Below are 20215 nucleotides of genomic sequence, written 5' to 3'. Positions count from 1 at the left end.
AGGGAGTTCAAAACGCATGCGATCATTGCATCTTTGCCCTTCAGGTGGCTGCCGATATCGACCACAGACCTAGACGTAGGCATGTACTGATTGTGAAGGCCAAATGCCAGGTATCCGCCTTCAGGCAAAACACCTGGATCTAAAAGCAATTCGGTGATGCCTGTTGTCAGCGAGTTCACGTCGTAAACACCCTTTCTCTCAAGGGTGGCGAGTGGAATGTCATTATCGGTTGGAAAGTGTAGGCGATATGTAAGTATCACACGATGCCCTGACTTGATTTTTCTGACCGCAAACTGCACGTCGTCGTAGAACGCAAGAAATACCACAGATGTCTGTGTCGTCCTTGCGAACAGTTCTGCGAAATCAATGGTCCACTCGTGATGTCCCTGGCGAAGGAGTAACGCTCCACCTTCGATGTCCGTTGGGAATACAACTAAAACAGTTGCAAATCCTTTAGGGATCGCCTTGTTTGTGCATGGGTTGGTGGACTCTATCCGATGGACAACTGCAGATGAAAGGCCTGTAATAGTGAATTATGAGGTATTTCAGTTTTTTGAAAATTCTTTGCCACGAACCAAAAATATCGCAGAACTCGTCGAGGCTGAGGGAAAACGTTCGTGACTCCTCATGACTCTTGATAAGCTGGTACTCGTGGAGACAGACATCTAATAGATTAGGGTGTCCGGTTGAGCCCTCTTGAGTTGAGGGGAAGACTGGCGGAAATGTTTCATGACACTCTGCATCTGGTAATATATGCTATTTTCAATGTCTATTACAATAAAATACAATAACTAACCATAAATTCTCAGGTGTTGGACAAGGAGTTGTAATGGTCGCTTGCTATTACCGCCTTCAAGTAATTCACTTCGAATAGCCTCAGTGAGACGGCAATGCTCCGCGTTGAATGTGGTGGCAATCTCGATTGCGTCGAGCTGTGCTGGAGTAAAGCGAGAGTTATTTGCTGTCGGAGACTGAGCACGACAGAGGCACGTTAAATGGTGGAGCTCTTCAGATGTTGCTGACAGTAAGTTTATTTTTCTGTTGTAAAAAAATAACTTCAATTTTTCATCTTATGTAGCGCGCGGATGTGCGAGTCATACCCCGCGTGATCATCAGCGCCCGTACTGTAAAACAGGGTGCATTTATCTGGTGTGGAAAGAAGCGTTCCGCAACAATACGATGGTCTGGGCTTCATGGAAGCTCGAACGTTGTCCAACTTCCCCATGGTGATTTCTCCATTCAAAGACCCAAAATATTTAACATATTATGATACGAATAGAAGACACGGTGAGTCAATATTTTGACGTAATTTTCTTGCAATAAGAAGCGCGCTACATGTCCTGACTCATTCCTTGATCAAACCTTCGTCAACGTAAGGCCCTAAAGGGGCCCACGCACTTTAAGCTTCAGAGTCATTTAGTGAGTCAGTGATTGGTCCAAAGTCCCAATTTGGCGGTGGCGAGAAAGCTGCTTTCTGAGCGCGCCTTTTCATATTCAAAGTTCGTACTAATACAGGACCTTCGCAGGGACCTCCGCAACTAGGCAAATATCGCCATACAGGTTTCCCATCATTGCCTCGTTCCCGTACGCAAGGTATTGAGAATGCACGTTTGTGACGGAAGGCACCTCTGTCATTTGGATGATGTCAACATCTTCCGAATATTTGGAATAATCGACAGCCCGCTTCTCGTCGTCATTCCCAAATTCATCAACAAACCGAACGAATTCAGCTCCTAGACCCAATTTTTCACCAGCGCCCCAGTGACTCCGCACGAGGTCTTTCTGGGATAGATCTGATATGAACTTATGAAGCACGAATGTCTGTTCCGAATGAGACACACTGTCTCGGTATAGAACGCGAAGAGACCATGACAGATGGAGCTTATTCAGGACGCGCGTGATAATCGCATCCGAACCCTTCAAGCATGACCTAAGAGTGTCCACTCTCATCTCTGACGATACCGGGTACTGATGGCGAAGTCCGAACCCGAGATAACCACCGTTAGGCAACACCTTGGGATCATTCACGAATTCGGCCAGGGCAGTTTCCAAGGACGGTTCAAAAGGGCCGGGTGCCCAGATCATAGTAGCTGATGGACTGTCCCCGCCAGACGCAACGTAGAGTTTGTAACTCAACGTCAGGCGGTGACCGGATGTGATTGGGTCAATCTCACGTTCGACCTCTTTGAAGTACGCTGCGTAACCAACGAGAGGGATCTGTGCTTCTGACAGCATGGTTGCAAAGTCGACACGGCACTCATTTTCGTTGTTGCGTAGACTGCATATCCCTCCGGTATGCGGAGTCGGGAATACAATATCAAGGAAACCGAATATCTTGTCGCTGTTCGTAGCACTCTTGTGTGGTCCGACATAATTGCTCGCACCTAAACATAACGAAAATTAGTTTCAATATGTACGATATACGAACTTTCGCTAACCATAGATATTCAATTCATATAATTCTGATCTGATGTCCCGCCCAACGGCCATGCCCTCCAGTAGCGACTGGCCCACAGCATCAACTAATCCGGTGTTTTCCAAGCTAAATTGAGTGGCGAATGCGGTGGCGTCTAACCTGCCGGCCTTGTGTTTCTTGGAACCTTCTCCATGACTATATGCTGCAGGCTGACAAGCTTCATGCAGAGACTCAAGCTGGTTCTGCGTAGGGAACAGCAGATTGATTTTTCTAAATAGTTTTGTTAGCTCGCAGCCAGTGGCGAATAATGAATGGCATACCGTACACCGCTTGTCGCTGTACTATAAAAGAGTGTAGATTGCTCGACAGCAATTTCGCAAGTTCCACTGCAATATGGAGGACGGACATTTAGCGTTGCGCGGATGCGAGCCAGACCATCAGACATACTATGAATCGCAACGGACAGATAGCTCGGAGTCCCTATTAAATATTTTATCTCACCCTCATCGTATCAGAATCAAATTCAGGTCTGTATGGAGAAGATATCATTATCAATGGAGAAAGCTGCAGATCGGAGCGTCTAATGGTACTACATCAAGATCACGTACTTGTATATTCCCTGACTCACACATCTTATACACGAGTCAGTCCCTATCCTCTTAACACGTTTTCTTAAAGTTTGCTTTTCTAATACATAATTGCCTTGACGCAATATCAGCACGTGAAGATGCGGAGTTTGAGATCGAGATCTAGCAGACGGGTTGCTTTCTGATCGTGAAGTGAGTCAATTCCTGTAATCTAGACGGCCAACGAAGCGATCCAGAACGTCCAATAGACGCTTGCGTCGGTCTTTCGTATCAAAAACACTAGCATGATCCAAGTCAGGATCGAAGAGCATTTCTAGTGTATCCGTAGCCCAGTATTCCGAAGCAGTCGGTTCCTCTGTCAAGTATTTTCTAACTTGTTCCGAGTTTACGATTTGATCCTTTCCGCTCAGCCATACAGCGACGGGTCTTCCCACTAGATCTTCTTTCCATAGTACGTTTTCAGACCAAAAGAAGTGCCGGGACAAGGTCCGCGAGATATCTGGGTCCCTAGATGCGAAATACCAAAGCTGTAACTCGTTAGCAGAACGAGGTTGTCGGTAGAGGAAATTGAAGGCGACATCGGGAAGATGGAGAAGAAATGGTATCGGATCAACAAAAAGTATCGCTGCAACGCGAGGGGAAAAATGGGAGTGGAGCATCTGTGTAGTGATGACTGTCCCATAAGAGTGCGACAAGACAACAACACGATCGAGTCCGAGATCATCCAGAATCTGGGATATAGCGGTGCAAGTGGCCGAGCTTGAGAGTGGAGAGGAGGTGATGTGCATGCTGATGGAAAGGAATTCAATTGCTAAAATTCCAACATCTGGATGCACAGCAATGAACTCCTCGAAGAAAGGCGTGTATGGATATAAACCAATCTGCAGAATCATTAGAATCATCCACATGAACACCTCAAGAGCTCACTCCAATGCCGTGTATAAAAAGGACGGGCAGTTTCGTTCTTGATCGGTGAGGACGATACCAGTATGGCAACTTGACTACCGGCGATCTTCGCGAGATGAGACAACATGGTCGCATTGGAAACGACGTCACGCAGTCGCCGTCATCATAGTGTTGGAATCCCTGGCGCCAAAGTTTGAACGATGAAAACAGATCCACCAGACCCACAACCTGAATAATCGTAGGTCTTTGAGGTTCATCACACTCGGATGATTACTTACCAAATACCAGATCAATGGCCGGTGCAACATCGACACGCTGTCGAGCGTGGGTCGCATGCATCGAGCCCCAGTGTTATATCCAGGGACCAACTTTCTATCAAGAATAACTTCTATCATCGAGATATATTCCTCTATTTCTTCCTCCCATTCCACTAAACAGGTGTCCCTTGTTGCAGAGAACAAAGCCCAGAGGAGCCAGTCCACAACGTTTTCCCTCTTAAACTCCGCTGAAAAAAACCATCCAGAGATATAATCTGAGGTTGCCAGATAGCTCGAACACCGCTGAAATAGCATCCGCCGATATTCGCGAGTGTGAATTGTGGGGTGCATTGCAGGCTAGAGGAGCTGCTTAAGACGTCATGCTTGCCAGGGATACAGATAAATACATGCCTTCTGTAAGAACCACCGTCTAGGCAGGTAGACCAATGTATAAAAGAATATCTCCAATAAAGCGTACCTTCCCAATGACGTCTGCCATCTGGTACCTGGGTGAGCAACGGCGAGATATGCAACGTACAGAAAGCTAATTGGTGCCACCAGCCGAAGAATCCCTATGCTGGTGACTATAAAGACATATTCAGGCAGACTTTTGCCAATCATTTGCGTTGGCTAACAGAAAAATCTTGGAGACTTGGAAGGTACGGGTTATAGAGTCCTCAGTGGGTTATTTAGGGGAGAATACTTCCATTGAGTATTAATTTCTCACGGTTACACCCATCTGCATCAGCGGGCGTCGCCGAAAAGTTTCCCTCACTTTCCACCATCATCCAACGGCGACGTCGACGAAATGGCAAAGAAAAAAAATAAACAGGTGGGTATGCAGCTTCTTTCTATATATGCTGATTAAAGACTCTTTTAGATCATCCGCCCATGGTGCTGGTACTGTGAAAGGGAGTTCGAAGATGAGAAAGGTACTTTTTCTAATACGTCTGGAAGATGGAATCTCATATGCACGGACATTCAGTTCTCATGCAACACCAAAAGGCCAAACATTTCAAATGCAACATGTGTCCTCGCCGATTGAACACTGCTGGCGGTCTGGCCGTGCATATTCAACAAGTTCATAAACTAGAACCAGAGAAGTGCCTCAAAGTCCATCCATATCTAGTTCGTTTTGTTGACTTTGTTTTGTTCAGCCTTCCACGGATTGAGAACGCTATGCCAGGACGTGATGGGTATGAAGTGGAGATTTTCGGAATGGAGGGCATTCCTGCACCTGATGTTGCAGACTATAAGCGCCGCAAGGAAATCGAACTTGGCTTAGCTGCAGGTTCTATATCTCAGCCTCAGCCTAAGAGGCCTAAGATTGAAAAGAGGCCTTTATCGGAGGACGAACTCAAGGCTCAGTTAGAGGCCCATAAAGCCTTGATGGGCGGTAGCAGCGATAATCCTCCTGCTCTTCCTGCAGCTGACAATAGTGCCAGCGGGGTATACGGCGCTCCTCCACAAGCATATGCTGCCCCTCCTACTCCAGCTCCGGGCCTTCCACCGCCAGGGATGCCTCCTGGTATGGGACCAGGTGCGCCTCCTCCATTCTTTCCGGGAGGGCCACCCCCTGCCGGCGCTTTACCGCCTTTTCCGCCTTTTCCCGGCATGCCCGGTTTCCTTCCAGGGTAAATCGAGTTTTTCTCTGCGTTAAATTGTGTGTTGATCTGTTATATAGACATCCACCACCTGGCTTCCCTATGCCTCCTCCTGGTCTCATGCCTCCACCGGGTATGCTTCCCCCAGGTGCGCCACCTTTTCCTCCCGGAAGTGTTCGGCCACCATTCCCTCCACCACCTTCTTTTGTTCCCGCTGGTTCAGCATCACCGTTCCCACCAGTTATACCAGGAATTGGATCTGGTGCTCCACCGCCGCCATCGGCTGCTGCTATGGGACCACCCGCTGCAACCGCAGCGCCACCTCCTTTGACCTTGCCCAATTCGGCCCTTGAACAGAAGTATGCGCCTTTCAAGAAACCGACAGAACTCAAATATGCAAACCCGAACTTTTCCCCTGTGAGTTGATGTAAAATTTCCCCCACACCCTACAACTAATGAGGCGTATCGTAGGAAGAGAAACGGGCTCACACTAAAAAGTACTATGTTGCTCGAGACTCGACAAATATGCCGCTATCTGGCATTGACTCTTCTGCACTTTCACCTGAAGAGACGAGAGGGAAGAAAAGGGCACGAGCAGAGGACTTCCTCTAGTGGTCAGGACTATACTTTGCGTTATGCTTGATCCAATGACATCGAGGCAGACGGTTGTTACAGCGCAGGCAACCCAAGGAAGAGGGCTATTTGATGGAGACTCACCAGTCCGTCCCATCCATCTACTTCTTTCCGCTCATAGATTTTTGGCACTCATCACCTCCTTATACTCATGTCACATTGCACAGCGCGATGTTTGCTGCGATTTCTTCCATCAAGCCATGCGGTGCGGACTTCTTCTTTGCCTTGAGTTTCTATATCGCCAGAACGTATTTTACTGTGTATTACGGTCGGTCTTTTCTCTTCTGTTATAATATTCTTGTTGTGCAAACGGTATGTCTATCGAAGGTTGGTTTTATAGCGTGAATGGTATTCCGTACAAACATAATCAATTGACCCCACAAGGTGTCACTGACGCTAGCACGAGACTATACCATGAGGCATGAAACCGTTGACAGTCTGATTCGAGTTGAGACATTGTTCTCGAGTATGCTGTTGGTTACTGTGCTATACACTGCAGCTATGCACCTGCTGACTGGGCGAATCATAGGTTGCGCAAAGACTGGCTTGGCGCCTCAAGTTTGTCCGCACGTCTACGAACCGTCCTCAAATAGTTGGATATTGTATTACTCACCCACACCATGTAATTTTGAACGAGTAGGAACAGGCAAGTACCTGAAGATGTAGATAACATACCAAAAGCTACATCGTTGTAAATCATACATCTGCTACAGTAGATCTCCAATATTACTATGCTCTAAAAGATCCAAGACCGACCGCGCCAATTTCGCCGCCTCCTTGTCGTCATCGACGTGTATGCGATGGTGGCCCCCAGGGCTCATGCTTATGACACCCCCAGTCCAGTCACACATGTGCCGCAGCGTCGAGGTAATCCCTGCTTCGTTGAGTTCGTGCTTCCGACGAATGTTAGACTGGATAAGGGAAAAGATGCAGGAGATCAGGGGACAACGTGTGTCGGACTTGGCATCGGTCATGCAGTCGTGCATGGCGTGGATGATGTGTGCGTGCGCGAAGATGAAGTCCTGTTGTTCTCGCGAGCCATTTGCGATGTTCGCCAAAAAGCATGCAGTCTGTTTATCCGCTGTGTTAGTGAAGATTGCCAAGTGGAATCAAGTTGAGAATTACATGATGGGTCACATCCTCGTTGGAGGATTCTAGGCCAGAAGTAATACAATTGGCGAGAGTTTCCTTATCGATAGATTCAAATACGTAGTCCACCCCTTCTTCGTCTTCTGCAAGGTTGCGCAGAATACTCATGGCTTGTTCTTGAATTTCAGTATTGGAATCGTTACACAGCCTGTGGAACACACGTTAAGACGGTCTATGAGCAGCACAGAGGTTGAAACAAACATGACGAGCCGGGGCCAGCATAGATGTGTCATTACCGTCTGTCTTGTGCTGGGATCGCTTTTCCGGAGGGCATTCCTCATTGCCCACAAAGCACCAACTCTCATATTTATGTCGTCAGAAGCAAGTAGTTGCATCAGTCGCGGAAGGAGCCCTTGGTCCAATAGTTTCTGAGGAAAGAACCGCTCGGAAACAGGTCTCTAAAAGAAATGTCGGACGCACCGGCCTTAGCGGTGAGAAATCGTTCACCAAGTTGCAAATAGTATTCAAAGCTGCATATGTCACTCTTGGATCCTCGTCTTCCTTCTTAAATATCGCAAAGAGCTCCATTCCAATTTTGCTGTCCACGATATTTGTGCGGATGATAGAAACTGCACGACTAAGTGCGCGTAGGCACGTGCATGCTGCGTGGCGGATACCAATGTTCTTGTGTGACAAGGAGACTTGTATCGTGGGGACGATCTGGAGATCATCTGCAACTTCCCGGCGAATGTTATTATCAAAGAGCGAGATTGCCGCAATCACAGTCAACGTCGCCTGTAATATAAAAATAGGTAGGCACATCCTGATGAAAAGATGGCACTCACTTCTCTGAGGGCAAGGATACTCTCAGGCTCGTCTTCTTCCCATTCCGACGTCCTTTCGAGTGGAGTGATGTGCTTCGCCAATAAAACCACCTTTTCCAATGTTCCGCGTTCATAGACCTCTCGGCACAAATCTCTATCGTCTTTCACCAGATGATCTGATGCGAAATCAGATGACTGCTTGAGACAAGAGTGATGTTCTCCTACAGAGAGTGTAGCATGTTTTAATCTTGTTCTGTATAGTTTCAGACGACGAAGAGAGCACCCGGTTGATAACATGGATAACATTCAGAGCAGCAGAATAATCTATCGATCCTGGATGGTGACTTGCATTGGCTCGAAGAACGTGAGCAGCGCTGAGGGTGGTCAACATTGAATGAAGGGTCTGATCAAACTGAACACATACCACAGAGATGCAGTAAGCTGCACATCAGTCGATCTACTTTTCGTCAAATTTAAAACGATGCTCAAGGGGGGGTCAACTCATGCCAGAACATCACATTTGGTCCTAATCAAATATTGACAATCGTGCTTACCTGTGTCAGGCCAGGCCCTTGTGAGTGTGCTTGCAACCACAGTATTTTCCATTGCCAAAGATGATATTGCGCTAAGCGCGGCTTCTTGTAACTTTGAGGCATCAGATTCGTTTGCTTCTGATAAATGATGGAATAACCTTTATGTCCTTCTTTTGAAGGAAATTGACCAGAAGCCGGACTACCCATCCACCTTGTCTGGCTGGTGAACTGGAATTTACCATTTCCTTTTTTTCCCAACCGCGTCTGCCCTTACTCTCTTTGGAGCGTTCAGCAGGAGGCAGCCATTCTATGACGGCGTTCCGATGAGCGTCTGAGCGGACAGTTGTACTGATCAGCTGTGCAATAGCAATGTTTGTTTGAGATGAAGGATCGGCCAGGAGTGGGAGAAATATATTGAGGCAATCAAACTTGGATCCTGTTAACATGAGCACACCTTGACTAAAGGAATTCAAGTTACCTCGAAAAGATAGCTTAGTGCGACCTTGGCTTCACTCCGCAAATCGTGGCACCATGTTCGAAGACCAAGTTGAGATGGACCAACGACTTCAGTAATGGCCGTGGACAACACTCGTAAACCCCGTGCTAATGCAGATTTTAGTTGCACAGGATCGTGGGGTTTCATATTTGACAGCGCAAAGAGGAACGCATGAAGAGCATTCGCGTGAATCAAGCTAATTAGAGCGACCTCTGAACCTGGAATGAACTGTTGGTCTTTGAACAAGAGACTACCATATGGACACATACCATAGGAAATAGACGCAATCACATGGGCGGATTCGATACGAATGTCATCATGAGACCCTTGAGTATCAACATAGGACGTTGAAGGGTGCTTGATGCAGTTGACAAGCCTAGCCAGATGACCATGAGCCTTGCATCATGCATAAGGTGGTGTCACGTACAAATGAATGAGCGCTGTATCCTGAGCAAGGGCTAGTTTGGCGGCGGGATTGCCGATGACTGAATTTTTCAATGTCTTGAGGGTGCTGGTGGTGATGGTTCGCACTGTCATCCGTTTAGACTGCGTCGATGCAGTATGAGCAGTTGATGGTGATATTGAATCAAAGCCTACAGGATGCTAATACCGTTGGCCAGTGAGTAATCTGCCACACGAGCCCGGCTTCCGACTGTCAGATGCCGTTCTGACTTGCCGGACCTGCCGATGCCGGTGCCGCACTTCAATTGACATCCGAGTCGTTGTCACCTCCTTGGCTTCAAACCACACCATTTACTTTCTATGGCGTCCACCCTGTCAGCTGAGGATTTATTGCGCTCAGCGACGCAAGGATTTGATCATCTGTTTGCAAATGATATCGATGCAGCCCAGAAGGCGTTTGAATCTGAGGACGCTCCCTTCCACTTATTAGGACTTGGCGTCGTTGCATTTTTGCAGGCAGCCCTTGGTATGGAGGTTGGTTGATTACTTAGTATATCATCTCTAGACATGACTGATCGGATTTTTGCAGACGGGTCTAATGGACGAAGCTACTCGCTGCCTTACAGCTTCGGAAGCAGGCGCCAAGAAACAAGCACGGGCGGCAAAATCATTACCCTCGATCCATCGATTCGACGCTGGAATGGAGTGGGAAGTCATGCATGCCGATGCTGTCGTTCTACTTGGCCTGACTCATGCACTGAGGTATGTTTGATCGTATTAACGCATGCTCGCTTCTTATATTCGGTTACAGCGAGTCATACCGGGGCTACCTGCAGTGTGTGTGAGTCCTATTTCATATACGTGTCCTGCTTGCAGCCAATGCTTTTACAGGTATGAACTTAACAGGCGAGTTTTGGAATCGAGACGTGCTATGTATGACTAATGTCAGAATAGTGCCCATTCCAAATTTAACAAGTGCGTTGTCATAAGCCATTCATGCACCGTACATGTTTATCGACTATCATCAGACTCTTCAAGACTGTTTACCCAAATGGTCTCCAGTCCTACGCAACTCCCGCAACAACCCCTCTACCATCGCGTAGAGGCTCTGATAGAAGTTTGCGTTCTTCAGCAATACAATCTAAGCCAACTACCGCGTCTAAGTCAGGCTTCTTTAGCAGGTGGTTCGCTCCGCCGGCTTCAGTCGCCGCCCCAGGGACAATCACAAATCCGCCAAGCGGGCCCGTCGAGGAACTCGTATTGTCCGGAACTGCGTTTGGTACCTTTTCTCACACCTCTATGTTGTCATATTGAATTCAAGGTTGTCAGGATATGGGTTATTTAACCTAGTGCTTTCTCTCCTACCTGCAAAGATTAGGTATGTTGCTAACTGTGCGAGTAACATCCCCTTGACGCCGCTTCAGGAATGTTGTCGGCTTTTTTGGCTTCAATCACGATCGCATGCTAGCTCTACAGGCTCTTGCTGTTTCTGCCGCAAGGAGTGATATTCATTCTGTATTTGCTGGGTACGTCCCCTTGGTAGCTATTGATGCCCATTGTATTGATCAAATTAAAGGTTGGTTCTTATGACCTATCACGGAGTTGTTCTTCTTCTTTCTGGGTATCAGGCCGATGAGGCGCACATTATCAAACAGTATAAGGCAATAGTTTCAAGGTCAGTATTTTTCTCCTCCAGTTCATTCAATTAAGGCGTCGCAAATCAGAGTAGATGGCCGATACCCTGATGGTTCCTTGTGGATTCTGAATAAGGTCTGTTTTATTCAACGTAAATTCTCTCATTCTTATTCCTTGTCAGGCAAAGATACAGCGCATGACATATGACACCGAAGGCGCGATTGAGACCTTGAGGGATGGCTTGAAGCCTGAGAGGAAAAAATCCTTCCCTCAAGCTGACACATTGGTATGTATCATGATTGTGATGGCGATTTTCCCGTCTTTAACCTCTGTTTCTACTATCTCCAGCTCACATTTGAGTTGGCCTGGACGCTCCTTTCCCATCGTCGCTATGAAGAAACGGCAAAGCAGTTCCTGGACATTACTAAACTCAATAGCTGGTTCCCTATTTTCTTCTTCTTCACATACCTTCGAACTAACCTATCAGTCACGCAGGAGTCACGCGACATACTACTTCATTGCAGCTGGTGCGCCAATAGTTACATTATTCTAAACATACTATTTACCATTGCCTTACTAGGCTGCTACTTCTCATTGAAAGATCACAATAGAGCTCAGAAGCTTTTGGACAAAATTCCCGACCAGCTCGACAAACGGAAGCTTTCAGGTAGAGATATGCCAACAGAAATCTTCATTAAGAAAAAGCGTTCGTCGTCCTCTGAACCAATCCTTTAACGTTCAATGAACCTCACATTGGAATAGTGGCTTTCTACAAGAGAAAACAGGCTCGCCTCGGAGGAGATGAGAATCGATTTGTAGAGGCTATAAGGATCAGTCCCGCAGAAGGTTCGTTTCACGTCGTGTTTCTTGTATGTTTTTTTTACTATTTCATTTGCAACAGAAATTGCTATTTGTGCGTATTTAAAAGATGACTTCAGCAAGAAACATTGACTTGATCTTACATAGTCTGGAATACCCACGCACGTATTGAGAGCTCCATCGCCATAGCGCATATCCAAGAGTGGTCCTCGCTGACCCCAGCTATCACTGATATCGAGAGCAAGTATCTGGCGACATCAGTTCCAAAGACTGAAAACGATGACCTCGATACTGTTGACGAGCTTGCAATACGCTCACTTCTCCTCGGCATCGTTCATCGTACTCTCGCAGAATATGCAGCTGCGCGCGCATTCCTCCTCGATGCGCTAAAGAGGGCCCCTGATGTCGAAATCAGCTCATGGGTTGGGGGTGTCTCCGCCTTCGAGCTCGCCGTGCTCGATTTGAAGGAGGCAGAAGTGAGGGGAGCAGACATGAAGCCAGAGGAAGCCATGGCGATGTGGGAAGGCGTGCTCGCGGGCGCCAGCGAGAAATTAGACCAAGCATACGCAATGTCCACAAAGCAGACGGACCTGTCGTCGAGGCTTGATAGCCGAATTGTCATGCTCAGGGATGAGATTTTCGACAAGCGTGGATTGCTCGGGCTTCCTACGTGAGACGAAACAGCGTTGTACAATATGCATACACTATCGATGTTTTATGATACGCATTTCGGACTCTGCACTTGGTTGATATGCACCGTGTTATCTAAATTCCCTTGAATGGCCCCCGACTCTGGCGTCGTGATCGTTTCACAGACCTCCATCCCAATGTCCATAGCATAGAAACTAAAGCAAATGGAGGGAAAAGCCAACTGAGCCTCCACGACCACCCAGCTATCCGTTCTAGCTTCACAAGACACAAACGAACTTGCTGTTCCAGATCCTGCACGGTGCCAGAATTATCAAGGACGATATCGGCATACTCTACTTTCTGCGCTATAGGAAGCTGCGAATTAAGGCGTGCTGAAGCATCTTCGCGAGACGAATTGTCGCGCGTCATGAGCCTCTGCAGCTGAATGTCTGCTGAACTACGATGGGTCGTAGCTGTGGATGAGACGCAAAGGTATCAGAGAGAAACATACCAATACACCACGACCACTTTCCCCATCCATTTCCACAGCCCTCCTTCTATCAGAAGAGGGACGTCCACAACACATAGTTTCTCTCCTCTCAGCCAGCACAAAAACACATTCCAGAGAATGGCGCGCGAAACAGCAGGATGGATGATGGAATTCAATTTCTTCCGCTTCACTTCGTTATTGAAGATAATAGCACCGAGTTTCTTTCTGTCGAGGGTGCCATCTGGGAACAGCACTTCAGAGCCAAAGTATGCGACAATTTGTGTGAGCCCTTTTGCTCCTGGTTGCACTACCTCCCGTGCGAGGACGTCTGCGTCGATGACGGGTATCTGCCGGGACTTGAAGAGGGTGGACACAGTTGATTTGCCCGTTGCGATGCCCCCTGTGAGACCGACAACTGAAATTCGTTCAGAAATCAGCGGGGACATTCGTATGGAGACAAAATACCCAACATTGTAGACCCTGGGTAGCAAGGTGCTTAGGTGACCGTTGAATCTAAGCTTGAAGTGGCTTGTGCATCGGTCGCCACGTGACGTGTGTGTGCCACAAGCAATGAGCTGCATGACCGAATATAAAATTTAAATTCATTCATGCGTAAATGGTTAGAATGAAATATTCTTTCTTTCTGCCATCTTACGACTCGAGCTCTCGCTTGATGCTGACTGGATCGTACGACAAATCTAATACAATAATTCTTTTGGCATTAAAACAATTGACCGAATCACCGCCTCCATATCGTGATTTCAATACAGATATCACCAGATCTTGAAGATATCAGCACCTGATTTATATATCGAATACACACTGCTTCCCATATTCTTGAGAATGTACATACCGCACAATTCCAGATGACAGATCATCATATCACAGGATATTATCACAGCAAGCAAGCAGAGCTTTGCGCCAAACAATCGGTGCTTCCAGCTGTAGGCTCCAAACTTTGAAATTTGAGGACATCGTGAGTCGAAGCTCGTCTGATCGGCCATCGCCGCGGTCCAGTGGTTCTACTTCGCAATATTGAAGTGGCAGCTGCACGCTCCAGGGCTCCATCGGAATTCTAGAAGGCCACGAGTACAGCTCGAACTTAACCATTGTTATAAGTCATTAACAAATATGAACTCATGGCGCGATACAACCGGAAGGACAGTAGAAGGCCACACCTTCCCGAACAACTCAATCTTCCGTCAGCGATCAAACGGCGATCAATCGGAGAGAGCTTGGGAATATCTAAGACCTGGCTTGGCGCCGAGTTCGAGATATCATCGGTCTCTAAAGAAGTGTGGATGAGCCACACGCATACAAAACATGGATCTTACGGAAGTTATCAGTGGAAGCGAAGTTCCACACGTGTCTCGACTCGATAAATTTTGAGCGTGAAGCTACAAAAAATGTCTATCTCTCGATGCCAACAGGGGTAGCTCGGACCGCTCGTACAATCAGATAGAGTGGGTGTTAGAATAAAACAATGAGCCTATACCGTGGAAAATCAGCAGACTCCAAGATCTCCTCGGATACCGTTGAAAATTATCTGTTTTCATGCCATGATCAGAGATAGCCAGTGATTCCAACACTGCATATCATTGCTTACCCGCAGCCCACTTAGTACTAAGCTCTCGAAGGTATCTGCCAGTGAGATTCGGGCACGACCTCGCAAATGGTGTGATTTCTGTTCTGGAGCGGCCGATTCGTTCACGAGATTAGCGTTAGATGGCTACAGTTCCAGTTCCACGATACGTCTCTACCGGTGACCCACTTCTAGTGATCACCGTCATTTCTTGGCACGATGTGAATAAAATACTGAAAAGTGACCCATGGTGAGGATGAAACAAACATATATAGTCTGTGATAGACGAGGTGTGTGAGCTTGTGAGAACTCTGAACCATGCTAAGCGAGGTACGGATATGCGTGGGTAATTTGTTCCCTGTAAGAGCAAGACCTGACTCAGCTGTCTGACATGGTGAGGACATTCTCCCCGCAATGGTGAAGACCACCAATGAAATGAAATTGTTTCTAAGCTGAACGCTGTCGCTGATCGAGCTCACTTTACCAAGCAAGCAGGCGACGGGTATATAAATTCGTCTCACACGTCGTCTCTTCTATCCGAGATTCAGAATCCACCGTTGCCCACCATTGTTAACTTCACCAGCTTATTCTTCCTGTCTCTTATCCCGGTTCTTAAACTCGAGTCACCTGAAATGGCCTTGAACATGATATCTAGGAATGTTGTGAAGAAGGTGCTGGCTGTTGAGACACCTGAGGTGTGTCTATTTCAACGATTGTTAATCTCCGAAGCGGCTTATATCCAATCGATAGGGTGCTGGAGCACTCGTACGACGGTCCATCGGAAGCGCGAGCTTGCGCAATTTGACGCCTTTCTTGTTGCTGGATCACTTCCATGTGTCCGAGGGTGCCGTAAGTTGATTTCCTGTCCTGTGTGGGCGCAATACAGATCATACAATTATTTATACAGGGATTCCCCGACCACCCCCATCGTGGTCAGGCAACCGTAACGTATATGCTCGAAGGGTAAGTAATTTCTACTTCTGGTATGTGCTGCGGGCGTGATGTGATGTTTTGTAAAGATCAAGTCGCCATGAGGATTCCGCAGGACATTCTGGTATGCCTGTCTCTCTCGATTTATCCTGATATGCGTTGACACATACAACTTCACAGGGACCATCAAGACCGGCGGTGTCCAATGGATGTCTGCCGTTAGTGAACAACACTTTTTTTGTATGCGCCGTCAATCTCAACTGGCCCGTCATGCAGGGAAAGGGGATCATTCACGCGGAGATGCCCGTGCATGGAAAGGGCGTGCCCGAGCCCCGAGGAATGCAGCTTTGGGTAGACCTACCAAAGAACGTTAGTCGCATGCCTATGTTGCTGTGTGATAACACAACTGACGAACGTGCTACAGGTTAAGATGACGGTAAGTCTAGTAGGGCGTTGAGGGTCTAATCTTTATCATCACGTTTGAAATAGGAACCGACCTATCAAGAACTGGACCCTGAGGAGTATGTCGATTGTCTATGTGCTTTGAAAACTCTTTCTTTTTCTCTGACGCTTGGTTTTCCAGCATTCCAGTAGCGTATCCTGAAGGCAAAGATGGCAATATCAGCATCAAAGTCATTAGTGGGAAGAGCCATGGCGTTGAGTCACCTGTGCGACCACTTGGCGGGTGCTGGTACTTCCACGTGTTGATGAAGAACGGCGCAACCATGTTCCAAGACATTCGTATGTATTCTTTGATGCTACGCTTGAAGTTTGTTGACACTGTCGACAGCTACCGGTTGGACAGCATTCGTCTATAGTATGTTGGTCGAATGTGTTGGCTCTGTCAAGGACTGACGTTTCTCCTTAGTTTTGAAGGGTGCAGTGAGCGTCGGTGAAAGCGGTTCTGTTAATGATGCTTTCCACACTCTCGTTCTTTCTCATGCGGACGGTGAGACTGGTGTGCAACTAACAGCTGCAACTGACGACACTTCGTTTGTCTTGGTAAGTACTCTGCCTTCATAGAGGACCATTCCTGAGTTTTTTCGGTGAAAAAGGTCGCTGGGGAGCCTCTCGATCAGACTGTTTTCCAGTATGGTCCTTTTGTCATGACGAATCAGGAGGAAATACAGAAGACATTGATGGACTGTGAGCGGTTCGCTGGAATATTTGATAAAATGCTCAACACTGATATCCAGACCGAACGGGTCGTAATGGATTCGAGAAAGCGCACACGTGGAAGAGTAAGATTGGGAATATGTGAGAACCCTTGTACGCATAGTAATAGTGTTCTTTGTTCTACAAAGGGTAAGCTCCTTTACCATGACGTTTCATGATTTCACGTTGACACACGTTGGCAGTTTTTTTCAACGGTTTATTGCGAATGAACATTAATATTCGGTCCGAATGGACTAGCACTGTAGAGATACTTATTTTCATATTGATCTTCTTTCGAAATACAATATTAATCGAATCGATATGATGTCATACGATCGATAACGAGAGCTCGTATTGGCTCGATTGCTGTAAGCTTTTCTCCTCGAAGTTTTAAAACAGTAGTGGACGCAATCGACAAAGGTGCATCAAGCCGTAATACACGTGTCTCATGCTAAATGAAACTGGCAGTGCCAGTATAAGCCGAGGTCCCCAGACAAAACTTGTTCATCAGATCTTGTTCTATGTCATTAGTTGATACGTGCTCCAACATAAGGTTTAGGAGTGGCCCAACGATCCAAATTTAGGGGCAACCCTGAATCGGTCACTGACTCGTAGTGGGAAATTGATATCTACTACTACGTATACCAGAATAAGTCAGGCTGTAGTAGGCTGTGGTAGGATACCTTCAACAGTATCCTGATGGCAACGGTGCCCGTCTGAATAAAGGATTCCGCTTTCGCGTGCTTCCTCCGACACCGACGGCGCAGGATCTACATAGTATTCTGATCCCTCGAGAATCGCTTTTCCGATATCAATCAACACGAGTTCCCCGAAAGGTGTCTGTGCTGATTAAGGACCAGGAGAACAGCATGTCAATTGTCCAATGCTGCCCCCATACCTTAGGCAAGCTGCAAGCCCATAAATACTGGGATATCGGAGGCTGCCAGTGACCTAGAAGCTCGAGCACGGCGCACGTAGAGTATTCTGGTACTATATAAGGTTAGGCACTCGGCGTTTAAAGGGGACGCTCAGCTACTTATTCTAATTCACCTTGGCGTGCGTGTAAATTCATACTCAGGTGTGAACGCGTTAAACCTGATACATAGAGTTCATCAGAGAAGCTTGCAAGTCGGAAGTAGTCGAGTGCACTATTACAGTTTGCAGAGCGCCATCCAAGATCTTCAATCCGGATAAATGACTGGCCGCGGTGGACTTCTCGAAGAGATCTTCTATGTTTCCCATGGCCACCGGGGTCGCTGGGCCGTTATATATCAGACCTCAAAATTTCCATGGCATAACTCACCTACCTTTCCTATTATTTTCTTGCTTGAGCTCATCTATCCATTAAACCTGGAATTTGCTAGTCACGAGTTTCAGTTTGATATCCCCTTCAAGTTTCAGTAATATTGATTATCGTGCAACACAGAGTTCCAGTTACTGGCGGATTTTGATCCGGAAGTGATTGGAACTCGAATGGACTCGCGGCCTACAAAGATAGTCGAGCAAAGCCGCAACACTTTTCTTTGGGGGCAAGCTCCTGCACCGGCCACACCAGCTTCCTATTGCAAAACCAATTGGTTTTAAAGACAAGGGGGCCCTCGATCGATGCACTGTCGCTAGCACTAATTAACGCCCTTGGAATTTTATGGGCATCAAGTTGTCAGACGAAAGAAACAATACTAATGACAAACCGTATGAACAAGCGAAGGCGTCCGAAGCATTACACTTTGGCTACCTTGGGTCGTTCAATCCTTTCCAACTAGATTGGGAACATGTGGCTTACGCGTGATGGTATTCTTGTCAATACTTGCAATATTTGATAAAATGATCTGTACACACAAGAGCTCCACAGGCTGTATGGGGTTCGCACCCTCAATAAGTCCATACCTGTATCGATATCGAGAACAGCGGTAAATTAACTGGACTTTTCGTACCATGAACAAACATACGCAAACACACGTTGTGCGCTTTGCAACTAAATTTGATATGCAAACTGCTGTAGAAAAAGGTTGGCAAGGTGAAATAGGGTGTCCTGATTAATAGGGGAAGGACCTGGTGACTGTGGATTGCGCGCTTGTTCCTGGTGATAAAATTGGACAGCGGTGACCACATAAGTGACACGCACCATAGTAATCGAGTGATATTTATTGGAATCTAGGTGGTCCAGATTAACGAAAGATATTTGATCCACAGAAGCTATAACAAATCATAACCGTCATCTTCCACATTCAGTCATCCTCAGCGCCAAGCGCACACTAGCACTCGTCGACTATACGTTCAGTAACACACGTTTGACCTTGACTGGTGTCATGGCATGGATTTGATGGCATCAGCGTGTCATTTCCGATGGCCGATTGGCCTCGCTCAGTGACAGCTGCGTGCGCAATGATGCAATTAGAGCCTAGTGTGAGCTGTCCAGATGTGCAAGGGACGTAGATTGATTGACTTCTGTTTTTTCGTGACAGCCTGGAAGCAGAGTATAGGAAGTTGGGAACAGTGCTATGGCTATGCTGCGAACCCCAGGGTCATGAGTATGTACTGATCTCACCTACGGTCCAGGATATGTGCAGAAGCCGACAGAACCAGGTAAGATCTTGACGTGTGGCACGAGTACGTACGAGGGTGGGTTACGGTACGGCAAAGCCGTACGGCCGTACTACTGGCAGGTGCCTGAACATCGATGTTTATGAAAAACCGAATAGTCCATAACCGTAAGTACATGGACTGATGTGCCATCGATATCTGTTTCGGGCGCCGCGAGGTGCGGTTCCTTGATCAGCAGCTGCGGCGGCCTGCACAATGTTGGAACTTCTGTGAGACCGAGCCTCGCCAAGTAACAGCTGGCCATGGAGCCAAGGGTTCTGATAGCCATACAATACAGGAATTCGAAGTTGATATAAAGAACTGGAGAACGCCTCGAAGACTTGCCAAGTCGAACCTAGAACCGCCAAGTGTGGGTCAGTGATGTGGCACGATAGCTGGCCAATGGTTGACTTTGTGATATGACGATAATGATCTGTGACTTGTCTAGACAAGTCTCCACAGCCGGGTGTATCGGAGGTCCTTCATAGTACTTTTTTAGAATAGCTTGTGCAGAAATACTACGTGACAGAAATTGGCATTGGTGGAGAAGGTGGAGATCATGAATTTAGCCGCGGTCTGAGTCATTAGTGACCCTGGGCGCGTACTTTTCAAACGTGCGAAGGCCCATCTCAAAACGGAAACCA

The 20215-nt window shown here is 47.2% G+C and overlaps 8 protein-coding genes across 8 annotated transcripts; 3 read left to right on the top strand and 5 right to left on the bottom strand.

Moving 5' to 3' along the window:
* Positions 1 to 1506: 1506 nt before the first annotated feature.
* Positions 1507 to 2861, bottom strand: F5147DRAFT_804294 (uncharacterized protein; the record flags this gene model as incomplete). The annotated part of the gene is made up of 3 exons (XM_041443333.1): positions 1507 to 2384; positions 2439 to 2686; positions 2737 to 2861. The coding sequence occupies 3 exons, from the start codon at positions 2859 to 2861 to the stop codon at positions 1507 to 1509; spliced, it is 1251 nt and encodes a 416-aa protein (XP_041291848.1).
* Positions 2862 to 3181: 320 nt separating this feature from the next.
* Positions 3182 to 4825, bottom strand: F5147DRAFT_700236 (uncharacterized protein). Its single transcript, XM_041437670.1, has 4 exons — positions 4578 to 4825; positions 4188 to 4523; positions 3931 to 4137; positions 3182 to 3884 (listed from the first exon to the last, which is right to left on the bottom strand). The coding sequence occupies exons 1-4, from the start codon at positions 4785 to 4787 to the stop codon at positions 3201 to 3203; spliced, it is 1437 nt and encodes a 478-aa protein (XP_041291847.1). The 5' UTR covers positions 4788 to 4825; the 3' UTR covers positions 3182 to 3200.
* Positions 4826 to 4947: 122 nt separating this feature from the next.
* F5147DRAFT_225637 (uncharacterized protein) lies at positions 4948 to 6476 on the top strand. Its single transcript, XM_041428701.1, has 4 exons — positions 4948 to 5800; positions 5851 to 5918; positions 6021 to 6187; positions 6246 to 6476. Exons 1-4 carry the CDS (start codon positions 5124 to 5126, stop codon positions 6411 to 6413), a joined length of 1080 nt encoding a protein of 359 aa, XP_041291846.1. The 5' UTR covers positions 4948 to 5123; the 3' UTR covers positions 6414 to 6476.
* A 427-nt stretch (positions 6477 to 6903) lies between these two features.
* Positions 6904 to 9967, bottom strand: F5147DRAFT_225642 (armadillo-type protein). Its single transcript, XM_041428702.1, has 12 exons — positions 9773 to 9967; positions 9615 to 9721; positions 9328 to 9563; positions 9008 to 9277; positions 8871 to 8961; positions 8741 to 8816; positions 8542 to 8690; positions 8338 to 8492; positions 7973 to 8287; positions 7754 to 7920; positions 7529 to 7700; positions 6904 to 7473 (listed from the first exon to the last, which is right to left on the bottom strand). The coding sequence occupies exons 1-12, from the start codon at positions 9880 to 9882 to the stop codon at positions 7111 to 7113; spliced, it is 2211 nt and encodes a 736-aa protein (XP_041291845.1). The 5' UTR covers positions 9883 to 9967; the 3' UTR covers positions 6904 to 7110.
* Positions 9968 to 10046: 79 nt separating this feature from the next.
* On the top strand, positions 10047 to 13076 carry F5147DRAFT_225515 (outer membrane protein Iml2/Tetratricopeptide repeat protein 39). The gene is made up of 17 exons (XM_041428700.1): positions 10047 to 10281; positions 10337 to 10509; positions 10559 to 10588; positions 10639 to 10653; positions 10702 to 10722; positions 10776 to 11026; positions 11077 to 11125; positions 11172 to 11273; positions 11324 to 11422; positions 11472 to 11517; positions 11564 to 11668; positions 11731 to 11822; positions 11878 to 11909; positions 11963 to 12088; positions 12145 to 12228; positions 12284 to 12295; positions 12349 to 13076. The coding sequence occupies exons 1-17, from the start codon at positions 10108 to 10110 to the stop codon at positions 12873 to 12875; spliced, it is 1938 nt and encodes a 645-aa protein (XP_041291844.1). The 5' UTR covers positions 10047 to 10107; the 3' UTR covers positions 12876 to 13076.
* F5147DRAFT_774797 (dephospho-CoA kinase-domain-containing protein) lies at positions 12967 to 13767 on the bottom strand (the record flags this gene model as incomplete). Its single annotated transcript, XM_041441635.1, has 2 exons — positions 12967 to 13288; positions 13343 to 13767. The coding sequence occupies 2 exons, from the start codon at positions 13765 to 13767 to the stop codon at positions 12967 to 12969; spliced, it is 747 nt and encodes a 248-aa protein (XP_041291843.1).
* A 1552-nt stretch (positions 13768 to 15319) lies between these two features.
* Positions 15320 to 17335, top strand: F5147DRAFT_700180 (RmlC-like cupin domain-containing protein). The gene is made up of 14 exons (XM_041437669.1): positions 15320 to 15598; positions 15654 to 15752; positions 15811 to 15866; positions 15923 to 15957; positions 16014 to 16051; positions 16110 to 16202; positions 16258 to 16269; positions 16323 to 16354; positions 16417 to 16574; positions 16624 to 16650; positions 16702 to 16835; positions 16889 to 16979; positions 17030 to 17138; positions 17192 to 17335. Exons 1-13 carry the CDS (start codon positions 15536 to 15538, stop codon positions 17092 to 17094), a joined length of 903 nt encoding a protein of 300 aa, XP_041291842.1. The 5' UTR covers positions 15320 to 15535; the 3' UTR covers positions 17095 to 17138; positions 17192 to 17335.
* A 1715-nt stretch (positions 17336 to 19050) lies between these two features.
* On the bottom strand, positions 19051 to 20115 carry F5147DRAFT_700178 (uncharacterized protein). Its single transcript, XM_041437668.1, has one exon. It carries the CDS (start codon positions 19858 to 19860, stop codon positions 19645 to 19647), a length of 216 nt encoding a protein of 71 aa, XP_041291841.1. The 5' UTR covers positions 19861 to 20115; the 3' UTR covers positions 19051 to 19644.
* Between the last annotated feature and the right edge of the window lie 100 nt (positions 20116 to 20215).

This window comes from Suillus discolor (assembly GCF_016758755.1).
Source record: "Suillus discolor strain FC423 chromosome Unknown F5147scaffold_34, whole genome shotgun sequence".
Classification (NCBI taxonomy): domain Eukaryota; kingdom Fungi; phylum Basidiomycota; class Agaricomycetes; order Boletales; family Suillaceae; genus Suillus; species Suillus discolor.
Note: the sequence above shows the minus strand (reverse complement) of the source record. Positions and strands in the feature narration are given on the sequence as shown.

Bases quoted from the DNA above. Each gene is read 5' to 3' on its own strand.
- F5147DRAFT_700236 (XM_041437670.1), bottom strand. From the start codon at position 4,787: ATGATTGGCAAAAGTCTGCCTGAATATGTCTTTATAGTCACCAGCATA. The intron at 4,524-4,577 runs GCATGTATTTAT...CAGCTCCTCTAG, and splicing joins GACGGTGGTTCTTACAGAAG to CCTGCAATGCACCCCACAAT. The intron at 4,138-4,187 runs GTAAGTAATCAT...ACGATTATTCAG, and splicing joins GGCCATTGATCTGGTATTTG to GTTGTGGGTCTGGTGGATCT.
- F5147DRAFT_225637 (XM_041428701.1), top strand. From the start codon at position 5,124: ATGGAATCTCATATGCACGGACATTCAGTTCTCATGCAACACCAAAAG. The intron at 5,801-5,850 runs GTAAATCGAGTT...TCTGTTATATAG, and splicing joins ATGCCCGGTTTCCTTCCAGG to ACATCCACCACCTGGCTTCC. The intron at 5,919-6,020 runs GTGCGCCACCTT...CAGTTATACCAG, and splicing joins ACCGGGTATGCTTCCCCCAG to GAATTGGATCTGGTGCTCCA.
- F5147DRAFT_225642 (XM_041428702.1), bottom strand. From the start codon at position 9,882: ATGACAGTGCGAACCATCACCACCAGCACCCTCAAGACATTGAAAAAT. The intron at 9,564-9,614 runs GTATGTGTCCAT...AGTTCATTCCAG, and splicing joins GATTGCGTCTATTTCCTATG to GTTCAGAGGTCGCTCTAATT. The intron at 9,278-9,327 runs GTAACTTGAATT...ACAGGATCCAAG, and splicing joins CACTAAGCTATCTTTTCGAG to TTTGATTGCCTCAATATATT.
- F5147DRAFT_225515 (XM_041428700.1), top strand. From the start codon at position 10,108: ATGGCGTCCACCCTGTCAGCTGAGGATTTATTGCGCTCAGCGACGCAA. The intron at 11,423-11,471 runs GTCAGTATTTTT...GTCGCAAATCAG, and splicing joins TATAAGGCAATAGTTTCAAG to AGTAGATGGCCGATACCCTG. The intron at 11,823-11,877 runs GTTCCCTATTTT...TCAGTCACGCAG, and splicing joins ATTACTAAACTCAATAGCTG to GAGTCACGCGACATACTACT.
- F5147DRAFT_700180 (XM_041437669.1), top strand. From the start codon at position 15,536: ATGGCCTTGAACATGATATCTAGGAATGTTGTGAAGAAGGTGCTGGCT. The intron at 15,958-16,013 runs GTATGCCTGTCT...ACAACTTCACAG, and splicing joins GGATTCCGCAGGACATTCTG to GGACCATCAAGACCGGCGGT. The intron at 16,836-16,888 runs GTAAGTACTCTG...TCGGTGAAAAAG, and splicing joins ACGACACTTCGTTTGTCTTG to GTCGCTGGGGAGCCTCTCGA.
- F5147DRAFT_700178 (XM_041437668.1), bottom strand. From the start codon at position 19,860: ATGGCTATCAGAACCCTTGGCTCCATGGCCAGCTGTTACTTGGCGAGG.